The sequence below is a fragment of the Eurytemora carolleeae genome, unplaced genomic scaffold, assembly GCF_000591075.1.
Source record: "Eurytemora carolleeae unplaced genomic scaffold, Eaff_2.0 scaffold707, whole genome shotgun sequence".
Taxonomy (NCBI): domain Eukaryota; kingdom Metazoa; phylum Arthropoda; class Copepoda; order Calanoida; family Temoridae; genus Eurytemora; species Eurytemora carolleeae.
Window position 1 is genome coordinate 8,692 of NW_019396599.1, and position 14,039 is coordinate 22,730.

At 31.6% G+C, this 14,039-nt stretch overlaps 1 protein-coding gene and 1 non-coding gene across 7 annotated transcripts in view; one reads left to right on the forward strand and one right to left on the reverse strand.

The window, feature by feature from the left end:
• Positions 1-809: 809 nt before the first annotated feature.
• LOC111706117 (5.8S ribosomal RNA) lies at positions 810-963 on the reverse strand. Its single transcript, XR_002766165.1, has one exon. It is a non-coding gene; the product is annotated as a 5.8S ribosomal RNA (ribosomal RNA).
• A 1,407-nt stretch (positions 964-2,370) lies between these two features.
• LOC111706115 (uncharacterized) overlaps positions 2,371-14,039 on the forward strand; it is a 34,412-nt gene continuing 22,743 nt past the window's right edge. For all 6 annotated transcript variants that reach the window (XR_002766163.1, XR_002766160.1, XR_002766161.1 and 3 more), the window contains exons 1-6: positions 2,371-2,439; positions 3,894-3,955; positions 7,961-8,034; positions 10,792-10,871; positions 11,163-11,225; positions 11,699-11,824. Coding sequence is in view for 1 of the 6 variants with exons in the window: in XM_023478890.1 (XP_023334658.1) it covers positions 2,377-2,439; positions 3,894-3,955; positions 7,961-8,034; positions 10,792-10,871; positions 11,163-11,225; positions 11,699-11,824 (468 nt within the window). In the remaining 5 variants the exon portion in view is untranslated. The remainder of the gene's footprint in view (positions 2,440-3,893; positions 3,956-7,960; positions 8,035-10,791; positions 10,872-11,162; positions 11,226-11,698; positions 11,825-14,039) is intronic.

A 14,039-nucleotide genomic window follows, 5' to 3' on the forward strand; every position in this document is an offset into this window, starting at 1 on the left:
CATTTTGTGTAAAAAGAATTAAGAAGGATGAAAACTTGACTTTGATCGGCGGATCGCCATAAAAATGCAAAATTTTTGTTTAAAAAATATTTTTAAAAATATGAATTACGCTGTCTTTAAACATCTTATTTTTTAATCTTTCCTCACATTATAAAAAATCATTTCATATATAAGACCCCCCCGGCTATGCGTGCCCCACTTAGGGGGCACCTGAAGGGGGGGCACGTGCAACTAGTCCCCCTCCCTCGTACACCAGCATAATTTATTGAAAATTTCACTATTTGTATTGAATTTAAGACAAAAATGTTTTTCAACAATCTCTTAACTAATGAAATATACAATAATATATAAAGATTGAATTAAAAATTGATTTGTGAATTTAATTTAAATATCAGTTTCCAACAAATATTTTATGATTGTTTCATAACACACATAACAAGAACTTATATAGGGCCATTTTTGGTAAGCAGAACTGGCGCTGCGGGATGAACCGAACGCAAGGTTAAAGTGCCCAAATGGAAGCGCCTCAGACCCCACGAAAGGTGTTGGTTGCTTAAGACAGCAGGACGGTGGCCATGGAAGTCGGAATCCGCTCAGGAGTGTGTAACAACTCACCTGCCGAAGCAACCAGCCCTGAAAATGGATGGCGCTTAAGCTTCCTACTTATACCCCTGCGAGGGGCTCTGAACACAAGAGTTGGATGCAGTCCTACGCTGCAAGGTACATCTTGATCCGACTGCAGCAGCCAGGGCTGCAGACCGGACAATGCGGGGTTCCAACTAGTGAAACCCCGATGGATGTTGTGTAACCGACCCTGAAATAAGGGGTAGGCCTGTGACGAGCACAGGCCCGCAATATGCGTTCAAAGTGTCGATGTTCATGTGTCCTGCAGTTCACATTATGTCACGGATTTAGCTCCGTTCTTCATCGACCCCCAAGCCAACTGATCCACTGCATGGAAGTGTATAAGGTACGACAGAGTGTTTAGCTCTGGTAATTGACAAAGTTATAATCGTTAGAGCTTGCAATCTTTGGATCGCTGTGGTTTCTTATTTATAAGTATAGTATTAAATTGATATAAAATAACTAAATTCAAAATTGATTAAGATTATTATTAGACCTAAAAATATTAAAACATTTTATTCTTCTCAATCGTCAGATTATTCAGTACTTTACAAATCAGAATTGTATAGAGCTAAGTTCATGAATCATGATTCCTTTCTTCGATTTAAAATCAAATTTAAAAATTCAATAATATTTTTTATTTCGAAAACTGTAAACAAGATTAAAAAATTAATTAAATTCTAAATAGTTTAAATAATATACAATTGTATACAATTGTACTGAAGGAGATTAAAGTAACTAAATTGGACTATGTTTTTCCCAGGGGGGGGGGATAAAACTTTTTTTAAACTTTCCAGGGGGTTGGGCTCAGTCCCCAATATCCCCCCCCCCCCCACCGGAGTACCATATACGACCTCGATTGGAAGTATAAAATGTTTCAAAATAATGAAAATGAACATAAAGTTATCAAAAGTTAAATTAAGTTTAGGCGGGGTAAGGGGGGGGGGGAATGAATGAGGATTATATTTGATTAAAAGTCGTGTGTTGATAATTTAAAACGAAACTTTCTAAAAAAAATTTTAAAAAAAAACAAATAAAATAGCAAGGTTCTGACAATTGAAATCGTTTCTTTTCGTGTTTGAGCTTTTAAAAAAGTTCTCGTATTTAAAACGTATTTCCAATCAGAATTTGTGAAATTACGTAGATATCAACACTATCAACATGCTCTAAGAATTTGCCATCTTAAAATTACATAAAGAAATCTCATTCTCTGTCTCTGCTGAATAAAATCCGCAAATAACTTTTATATATAATATAAATTTACGATAATTTTTTAAATGAATTTCAATTAATATTACACCTTTAGTCCCTTTTTCGTCAATAAATGTTATAATTTTTATCTAAAAGATTTTAAAAAGATTTAAAAAAGATTTAAAAAAGATTTTCTAAAATTACAAGTCATTGTTTTTCCGTCAACATATTTTGTCAAGTAACCGTTGTGAATCATACAACTTTACCGAATACCAGATACAAAAAGTCATTTTGTATCGACGAACATCAAAGGGTCCTGGTGTAAGCTAGGGTTTCCAGTGAAAAGGGTGAATAGTTTTGCGAAAATTTCGCTTTTTTTTGCGAAAAAACATGTTTACCGAAAATTTCTCATATTTTCGCATTTCGTTCGCTCCCAAAATGCGAAAATTTTCGCAAAAATTGACATTTTATGCATCTTTAATTGTTAAAGCAAAATCATATTTCATTGCAGGAAAATATATGATGTGATTCAATTTGATTTTTGATTTCAGATGAAATAAAATGAGGTGTTGGATAATAATTCATTTTTTCCTCCTTTACATTCGCTCGTCATCTAATAATCTAGTAAGTTTTTTTTACAATTGGGTGGGGAGAAGGAGGCGTTCCTTCTTTTATCATCTAAGCCTGAGGCAATTTCCCCGAACCCCATAAACATATTTCTAGGTTCTACACGGTCCAGATGCTTTGTTTTATATATTTCTAGGTTCTACACAGTCCAGATTCTATGAATCATACAATTCTATGTTCTACATGGTCTAGATTTTATATATGATATATTTCTAGGTTGTACACGGTGTAGATGCTCTGCATTAAATATGTCTATGGACTAGAATCTATATCTTAAATATTTCTAGATAGATCTGGATTCTATATATGATATATTTCTAGGCTGTACACGGCGTAGATGCTCTACATTAAATATGTCTAGGTCCTATACATGGTCTAGAATCTATATATTATATATTTCTAGATTCTACACGGTCTACTATCTATATTTTATATATATTTCTAGGTTTTACACGGTGTAGATTCTAGATATCACATATTTCTAGGTCTCTTACACGGTTTAGATTCAATATATTATATATTTCTAGGTTCTACAGGGTCTAGATTATATATATTATATTTTTCTACGATCTATACGTTCTAGATTCGATATATTATATATTTCTAGGTTCTACACGATCTAGATTCTACATTTTATATATTTATAGGTTCTATACGGTCTGGATTCTATATATTATGTATTTCTAGGTTCTACAAGGTCTAGATTATATTTATTAAATATTTCTAGGTTCTATACGGTCTGCATTCTACATATTATGTATTTCTACTAGGTTCTACACGGTCTGAATTCTATATATTAAATATTTCTAGGTTCTACACGGTCTGGATTCTATATATTATATATTTCTAGGTTCTACAAGGTCTGGATTCTATATATTATATATTTCTAGTTTCTACACGGTCTGGATTTTATATATTATATATTTCTAGGTTCTAAACGATCTTGATTCTATATATTATATATTTCTAGGTTCTACACGGTCTAGATTCTATATATTATATATTTCTTGGTTCTAAACGATCTTGATTCTATATTTTATATATTTCTAGGTTCTAAACGGTCTGGATTCTATATATTATATATTTCTAGGTTCTAAACGGTCTGGATTCTATATATCATATATTTCTAGGTTCTAAACGATCTTGATTCTATATATTATGTATTTCTAGGTTCTACACGGTTTGGATTCTATATATTATATATTTCTAGGTTCTACACGGTCTAGATTCTATATATTATATATTTCTAGGTTCTACACGGTCTGGATTCTATATATTATATATTTCTAGGTTCTACATGGTCTGGATTCTATATTTTATATATTTCTACGTTATACGCGATCTGTATTCTCTTTATTATAATATGTATAGGTTCTACACGGACTGGATTCTATATATTATGTATTTCTAGGTTCTACATGATCTAGATTGTCTATATTATATATTTCTAGGTTCTACATGGTCTGGATTCTATCAGTAACTGTAAGAATATTCCAATAGAAAATGCCTTAAGGTAATTAGATATTAATTGATATTTTCACGATATTTTATAATTATTAATTATATTATTTTTTATTTAATTTTTTCTAGTTGTTGATTACGCCTTACATAGTTTAATTATACTTGGTATAATTTTCATTTTATCACAAAAACTCAAATGTTCTAATCTCAATATCTTTTAAATCTGTTGGTGCAAACATTTGATGTTTTAAACTTAGATTGTTTCATGCGAATGTATTATTATTTTTATAAAATATCTAAGGGTTACGTGTTGGAATTCAACAATATAACTAAGTAATTTTTCCAGATTTCTTCCTCGATACAAATAAAGGAAAAAACATTATTCGCCATTTTTTAAAGTAAATAAAATGACAATACGATGTATAAAGCTACTGTCGTGAATCAGTTATTTAACTTTTTGATTGGTGTAACATTTCTTTATTTGTGAAAAGCGCCCCCCCCCCCTACCATGTGACTATACTGTTCTAAAGCAAATAGTTTTATTTGAAGACGAATAGTTTGGCAAGATCTCATATAGAAGCCTGCACTATCTTTACTATCTTTATTTAGAAAAACTTTGAAACAATTTTTTTCCATTAATCACCGCTAGCTAGAGATGGGCACGATCGACTCTTTTTTCCTGTCATATGTTCATCCCTCGTAAACGATCCAATGTAGTTTTCTTAATCGTTTTAAAAAATTATTTCGTATGTTCTCAAAATTATCGTTTATGTTTCATCTATTACAAAACCTTTCGGAAAATTCGTTCGATCAGTAAAAATAATTTTCTTTAAAGTTCGTTCGAACGATTTTAAATCGTTATTTTGTTCATTTCTCCGAACGATCTATTTCGTACGTCCACATTTTTTTGAACAATTCACCCTTTTTCACGAAAAATTTCGATTCTTCTAAAAATTTCGTTCGTCTATAAAACAATGCCCATCTCTACTGTTAGCTTCACAAAATTAACATATTTCTATTTTATTTTACTTTATTTTACCTTAACTATAATTCTTTGCTTCTTAATGTTTATCCTCATTTGATTAAAAAAGAAGATATTTGGTAGCTATGTCACAAAAATTGTTTAGGTTAAACTAAATTCAGAGCATTTTTGCTTTTATTAACGAAACAATACAATTGAGAGAGTGCATTTTTATCTTTAATCAATGCTTATAAAACAAGATCAGTTTGGTTTGGTTTGGTATGGATTGGTATGGTTCGGTATGGCCATTTCATAACTCACTTTTGGCATGGGCTAGACAAAATTAAACGAACTGACGGCAATTCACCTCTAAAATTAATTCTACGGCTGAGGTTCAGCCAGTATCAAAGATATGACCTACTCAGCCTAGGAATACTATAGCCTGGGACAGAATTGAATTAATTCTAGGGGTCGGTGAACTACACACCGCCGGTTCAAATCCTTAATCATTCACAAAACTTTAACATTGAGTTAGTAATTCAAGATTTAAACTAACAATAGGTCTAGGTTAAGCAACCTAACTCAACATCAAAATATTTAGTCCTAGAGATCTAACACAAAAGTTTAGCCTCTGATCAAAATCAATCTAATAAATAGATTTCTGGTATCAAGCTGGATAGAACAGAATAAAGTACTTGTCATTTGACCGGGAAGGAGTTGGGGGGATATTGGGAGAAATATATAATCCATGTGGGTACAAAAATATGGCAAATAAACATATTAAACTACTGTTATGTTTGAATTTAGTCTTGACAATGCACTTGATTTCTACGATTTCTTAAAAATAGATTTTCTCAAGAAGAGATTCACAGAGATTTTTAATTTTTGGTGGCATGATATCTTCGATTAGCCTACCATTGATGCCTGAAACTTGAAAATTGAAAACTTCAGGCACTGATTTTCCAAAAATTACCCATACACTATGATATGATTAATTAAAAATTCTGAATTTTTTTCCTTTCTGCATCGCGTATCTCAAATTTAAAAATTAAATATGTTAAGAAGCTTTTACACTAAAGGGACTGTAAGCTTAATTTCAAATGACCCTCTCCTTGCAAAGATGGTAATACCCCATTTACAAGTTTTTTTAACTTTTTATTTTCATTTGCGGTTTTTCTGCAAAAGTAATTTGCGCATTTCTTGCTTTTAGAAAGCAATGGAGAAATTATTAGAATTTAACACTTTTAAAGTCAGAATAAGAATAAAAGGGTACCTTTGTAAATCGGGCACTTCTATCTTTGTATGGAGGGTTCCTAGAAACTATGGTTGGTTACAGACCCTTTAAGTTGTTGAAATTTCCCTGAACTGAAAACTTTAGAATGAGATATCCTTAATCCCGATTACTTAATCTGAGTATCCAATGGACACACTTCTTAAACCGTTCTTTCTTTCTTATAGTAAAGAAAAATCAGAAACCGTTTTTTTTAATTAGAGAGGCCCTACCGTTTCTGTATATATAATAATGGCGCGAAAAATTTCAAATTTCTCGGCTTTATATACGCGACTCTGATTGGTTGAATTTTATGCATTTTTCAAGGATACAAGCAAGATTAAGTTAGTCTTGAGATTAAGAAAAATAGAAGATCAAAAGCATTAATCTCGATATCCACCATTCTAAAGTTTTCAGTTCAGATCATTTCGTAGGGAATCCCTTTAGAAAGAAAAATGGTAATTGAAGTACAGTTGTTTTTATTTCCTATGGCTTCCATTTAATCCTTAGGAAAAAAAATTAGAAAAAAAGAATGTTTAATTTGTGAAAAGAAAAAATAGAAAGTAAAAACTAATAAAAGAAGAATGTTTCTTTCAGATTTGAACTTGGAAGGTTAAAAAAGTTGCACATTTTTCTAAACCAAAAAATTCACAATTGACTTTTTGACATTATTCCTGAGAGATCCCCTGCAGTAATATGTTTAGTTTGTAAATATACATTGAATGTTTAATAATCAAGCATTATCTAGATGAATCCAAGCATTATACAGGGCTTTACTTGCCAAGCATTCCGAACGTAAGGGATACTTAATCTATAGATAGGATACAGGGGGGGGGGGGGGGTTATAATTAGATTTAGCTGTTACAGTGATTCATATAGTTAACTCACATTTTATAAAAAAAAAAGATCAATATATAAAGTTAAGGTTTAAAGGGAGTATCTGACTAGACCCGGTAATTGAGCTAAGAGTGCAGATATTGTATAGAGATATGTTCAGAAATCATCTGAGACCTATTGGCTATAAGACGTGTTTCCGGTGTATAATTTCTAAGTAAGAGCGCCAAATCGATCTTTAAAATCCTATTTGGCGCTCGCCCCTACGCAACCGTGCTGCGCCGAAACCTGCCTTGGGGCGATTGATACTATTATAACCAAAAAACTCTGGAATAGGAAGTTGACATTTAAACTCAAGTTATGGCTTTACATAGTCCAATGAACTTGAGGCACAGCAATTGTGCAGTGTAAACAGACCCATTACAATTAAATTACTTACTAGTAAAGTTTTTTGCCTTGTTAATACATCAAATGAACTTCACATTTACTATAATGTCGTATTACAATTCCACAGTTTTCTGGTTATCACTGTATATTTAGACGAAGCAATTTTTCGGAATATTTTGTATTTGAACATCAAACCCCTGTAATAATGAATATCTAGGTACCCTGTAATAATGAATATCTAAGTACCCCTGTAATTATGAATATCTGGGTACCCCTGTAATCATGAATATCTAGGTATCCCTATAATCATGAATATCTAGGTACCCCTATAATCATGAATATCTAGGTACCCTGTAATAATGGATATCTAGGTATCCCTATAATCATGAATATCTAGGTACCCCTGTAATCATGAATATCTAGGTATCCCTATAATCATGAATATCTAGGTACCCTGTAATCATGAATATCTAGGTACCCCCTATAATCATGAATATCTAGGTACCCCTATAATCATGAATATTTAGGTACCCCTGTAATTATGAATATCTAGGTAGCCCTGTAATCATGAATGTTTAGGTATCCCTATAATCATGAATATCTAGGTACCCCTGCCCGAGATTTGTAATCCTGGGAGGATCTGGAGTTGGGAAATCAAGCCTTGCAAATATTCTGATAGGAAACCAAATCTTAAATGAAAACTAGCTCTGTAACCAACCAATCAACCCACCTATAATGCAACCATTTTAAAAAAACTTAGATCATATGGTTCTGATAAATGACAAATTAAAGTTTGAGGCAAATCGGTGCAAAGACGGGTTTCAACTATTTATGCTCAGACATAAAAACAGACAACTAGAGATGGGCATTGTTTTTTTGAACAAACGAACATTTTGAGAAAAAACGAAATCTTTTGTAAAAAGGGTATCGTTCAGAAAAAAACGAACGCAGGATGAACGAAATGGATCGTTCAGAGAAGTAAAAAAATTGTCATTTTTAAACGAACGAAAATAAGGACGATTAAAGATTGTTGGAACGATCTTGACTGTTCATGAAAGATTTTTTTCCTTTTGTTGTTCACAGAACTAACGAATTTTCAACGATCGTGTTTTAATGAATGAACGATTTTTTCGAATACACTTTATTAAACCAACAGTTTTTTTATACTAAACTAAATATTTTTTCGAAAAACTTCTAAATAACTATCGATTTTCTTAAACAAAATATTTTTCTGAACGAACGATTTTACTGATCGATTATTCAGTGAGAAAACAAACGAAATAGAGGGAAAGTGAACGAAAATTACCGAACAAACGAAATCAATTATATTTTGAACGATTGAAAAAAAACGAACCAAATTAGCCGTTCATGAATTATGAACAAACGTAATGTAAAAAAGCCAAACGTGCTCATCTCTACAGACAACATAAAGGGATTTGCCAGGACAGGCTAGGGGGCCGAGCGCTGCGGCCACATGTCTTACATTTAAGACCCCACCAGCTGCCAGTCTCTTCGCAGGCATCCCACAGATATTATTTTTCTGGATCACAAAATTCAATCCCCTCTCTTTGTTTTGGAATTTTACGGGGCATGCGCGCGCAGCATAAAATGGCAAATGCCAACATACAAGCAGACTCACTGAAACTATTGATTAGAATCCAGTTCTACCTAGAAACTTTTGTGCGTCCTTATTATTGTTTATGAAATATTTTAAATTCTTCACTCACATGTAGTCGGTGTAGGACGCACGTCTATACTCAGAGTGAATTATTTATGGCGTAAATTTTATAACTGCGACACGAGATGCATGTCTCTAGTAAAAAATGTTTCTAGTTAATATTACTGTTTTCATCTTTATCAATATTATATCGTTAATATTATTGATTGGTATATATCTAATATCTGCTACTATTTGCATTAAACATATACGTTAACTTTATAGCACGATGATTACTTTATAGCACGCCAATAATACAATTCACCATGAAGTGAGTATGAATGATTAAGTAACAAATAGTTTTAAAAAATATGTTTCTAGAAAAAATTATTGTTTTCATCTTTATGATTGGTATCTGCTGCTATTTATATTAAATATCTCAATCCATCTCCATATAATGTTTTTGTTTACTTTGATTTCTTAATATAGTCTCCAGTGCAAACAATATACAGGGAGGTGCAGTAAACACTACACACAGGGTGTACAAAACAATATACAGGGTGGTGCAGAAAACACTACACACAGGGTGTACAAAACAATTTACAGAGTGGTGCAGTAAACACTACACACAGGGTGTACAAAACAATATACAGAGTGGTGCAGTAAACACTACACACAGGGTGTACAAAACAATTTACAGAGTGGTGCAGTAAACACTAAACACAGGGTGTACAAAACAGTATAAAAAAACTTTTGTTTGGAAAATAAATATTTTGAAATATTTAAGCACTTTTAGTCCATTGTAAGTTTTAATTTAGCAAATTTAAACATTTAAACATTTAAAAATAAAGTTGACAATTCCATGAAAAAATTGTGTAAAACTTTAGTATGTACTATGTAAGACTGTAAAAATTAGACACCCTTTTTAAAGTGTTTGTTTACACTGTACAGACTTTACGTTTAATAATACCCTAATATACATATTAAGCTTAATATTTTATACATAAATATACATTCTTTTATGAAGAACAATTTTTTATAAAAAGGGGTCACATTTAGAGCATTTAGTTTTTTAACTTCATTAACTCGTTTAAATGTTTTTGTAGCCCTAGATATATATATTTAAGAACTATAAAGCACTTGTTGCAAAATTCTAATAGATTTTTGCATTAGAACTTAAATCCTTTGATTAAATCTGTTTTTATCATTTTTTTGAGGGGGGGGGAGGGCCGCGTTTTTCAAACATTTTAGCTTAAATATTAAATACTTAAAATTCTCTAGGGATTAAAACTGCTAAAACTAAGAAATTACATTATTCAAGAAAAACTTTAGAAAAACACTTCCAATTCCCTATTTCAAGAGAATAGTATTGATGGAATACAATAAAAAGTGTTAAACATATTTTATTTGAAAATGAAATGAAATTTTTGAAATATTTGAAATATTCATAACTTGCTCCAATAATTTTATCCTCTAGCAATTTTTTAAGTCTTCAGTATTATAATTATGTACGTTAACTCCAATGAATTTAAGAACAGACAAATTTATATACAGTCGTCATCATATACATCAATATAATAAAGACGACTTTTGATTTTAATTTTGATTTTGAGAGAAGTCATCAATTCATTGTATAGATATAAACGTCGACCACAGTCGCCCTATTGAATGTAGACAAATACACTAGAAATTAATAATTAATTCCACAAAAGCAAAAAGTGTGTCAGCTGTAGAGAAGTGGCGGCCATGTTGGATTGATATTTGGTTTGGTTTGGATAGGACGGGACAAGGAATACCGGAGTTCGGATCCAAGAAGACAATGTTTTAATGTGGGACATTACTCTAGTCCAGGAGCAGAGGTAAATAGAGACAGAAATAGTATATTATTTTAAATGTTGATAATTAGTTCACTATTTAAAAGAAGAAATTTTAAAAATGCAAACATGGTGAATTTTTTATAAAGTGTCCGATAAAGTGTCCAAAAAGAAAGTTAACTCAATGAATAACCATGCTATGTCGAAAAACATTTAAAATAAAACGAGGGTTTTTTCTCTTTTCAGTGAAAACTGTTGGAAAGTCTAAAGTCTACGCACGATTTGCTAGAAAAAGAATAAAACCTATAATTTGATAACTAATAAGTTATTTTCTAGGTTGGAGGAATCACGCGCCATGTTTGTGCAGAGACAGGACCCTGGCTAGGATATGGACCTAATGTAACTTTTTCAAATTATTATTATTAATATTATTGTTTTTATTATTATTATTATTATTATTATTATTATTATCATCATTATTGCTATCTACATATTAAAACAATACATTCGTACATATTCATACAAACAACACATCTTCTTCTATATTATAATAAATATGTTCCCTCTGGCCGGCCAAACGGCTAGACCGAATATCGGGCTGAAGTTATTTTAGGACAATCATAGGTAGCCTGGGGCCGAGTGTTATAAGCTAAAAAAAATAGTTTTTTTATCCAATTTTTTTTCACGGGCAACGCCGGGCCCTTCAGCTAGTTAATCATATTATTATTCTTATTAGTACTATTACTAATTATTATTAACATCATTATCACTATTATTAGTTTTAGTATTATTATAATTATTATCATTATCATCATTATTATTACTATATTATTATTATTATTATTATTTTCATTATTATCATTGCCCCTCAGGTAACTGTGGTGGACACCCCTGGATTTGGCGAGGAGCTAGAGAAGGAGGAGGAGACGGTGGATCTCATTGTTAACTTCTTGAGAAACGACATGCAGTTCGTCAACACCTTCATCCTAGCATTTAAGGTAGACAACCTTAATCAAACTACATAGAAGGAGAAGGTAAAATGTATACGATACTACTGGTACAACTCTGCAACCACGTAGCTCCTCTAGTTTTTAGTTAATGCTCAAGTATAAAAAGTAAATATATCCGGTTACATGTTAGAAACTGTATGTCAGGAGGAGAAGGTAAAATGTAAACGATACCACTGGTACAACTCTGTAACCACGTAGCTCCTCTAGTTTTTAGTTTATGCTCAAGTATAAAAAGTAAATATATCCGGTTACATGTTAGAAACTATATGTCAGGAGGAGAAGGTAAATATATCCGGTTACATGTTAGAAATTTGACCCATTTTGGTTTATCTCAATAGCTTTTTGATAACAGGACTTATGATTAAAGAGAATATAAGATTTTAAGGACGTGCAACAGTCTAACAGATATGAAGAATCTTGTTTATAAAAGAAAACTAAAATTGTCTGAATATACATATATCTTTATCATCGTAATTTTCATGACTTCTGAGATGAGATTTAAAAAGCTTATACACGCAATCTTTGAGTCTGCTTAGACTCATGTAAAGCTCAAATCAAGACCTGGGTTTTGGATGATCTTGAGTTTAGTAAAAACCAACCATCTCTCTTTAAGGCTCGAGTCTTCAGAAGCTGATGATCGTGAAATCTTTTATATTTATTGTACATTTAAAATCTTGGGAATTATTTGTGGTGTCAAATTTTATTAAATATATAAAATAAGCAATACTATGAAAATAATGTTTCTACTTAAAGTTGAAATTTTCGAAATTTACATCTCCTTGTCATAGCTGATCTGAAAGCATTCTGTCTGCTACAGAGAGAAAGCTTGCTAAACAGTCATTCATTGGTGGAATCACTCGGGTTTAAGCTTATAAAATATCATCTCTAAACTTCTATCCGACATCATTTATTTTCATTGCGGAATAAAATATTCATCATCTTTCTTTATAATTTACTCATTCATTGTCACATTTCAACATCTCAATATCCTCCTATATAGAGGTTTGTGTGTAAATTCTTACAATATTCTTTCATAAACAAAATCACCATTTTATTCCCTGAGAAGTTGCTAAAACCAAATGGACTTTTAGACTCTTAAACTCTTAGACACATGAATTGATTCTTTGTCACAAATTCTTATTTTCTAATTCCTATATCTTTGCAACCCAGTGTCGTAAACCTTAGATATTTCAAACTCAAAATTCTGTTGTATCAAATTATCTAAGTTTAAAATATCAAATACCAATTTGGTTGCAAAGATATAGGTATTAGAAAATTTGAGTTTGTGGCAAATTGACTCAATTCGATTCTTTTTTGAAAATAGTTTATAGAACATAGCTCAAGATTTAGCAATTTGTTCTCCGCCACACCAAGCTAATTGGACCGTAACATTATCTTTAGTTGTGCGCGCTATTGTTCAATGTAACTGCATTATTTCAGTAAATCAACTGCTTTTCGAGCTATTTTAACCAGCCTTAAAGGGAAAGTAAGGGTTATTTCAAGTGACCCTTCGTGAAAAGATGTTAATGCCCGATTCAAAATGTTACCCTTTACAACTTTGTCTGATCAAGTATGAATTAGATGTCCATGTTTTTGTTTCTTTAAACTGTTTGTTTTTATTTGCGATTTCTGTGCTTAAATAACGTGCATATTTTTTGTCTTTAAGATTCAATGGAGAAACTCACAGAAATAAACACTTTTCGAGTCAGGGAAAAGACAGTATATTTCACATTTTTGATCTGATCAAGGATACAAGGGTACCATTGTAAATCGGGTATTTCCATCTTTGCTTGTAAGGTTCCTTGAAGGTATGCGCACCTAGAGTTCCTTTCAGACCTGAAAATAATTTTTATCATTAAATATCAGATTTTAATGTTAATCAGCTTGTCCTCATATTTGTGTAGTAACCACTGTTCACATTAAATCAATCCTTTATTCTTACATTTTTCATTTGGTCCATGGGATATGAAACCATTTGGACGGATGGATCAAGAAATCAATAAAGTTGTGTTCCAAAACATTCATTCATTTATTCTTCATTCGTTAACATTTATTTCTTTGTTGATCCAGCTAAAGTTAAGTTTCAGTGGACAGAACTCAAGTTTTCAACAATAAATTTAGTTAGAAACTAGTATATAAGCTAAATTATAACTTTTAGTTTAGCCTTTAACCCTAGATATCCTGCCCCTTCCCCCCCCCCCCC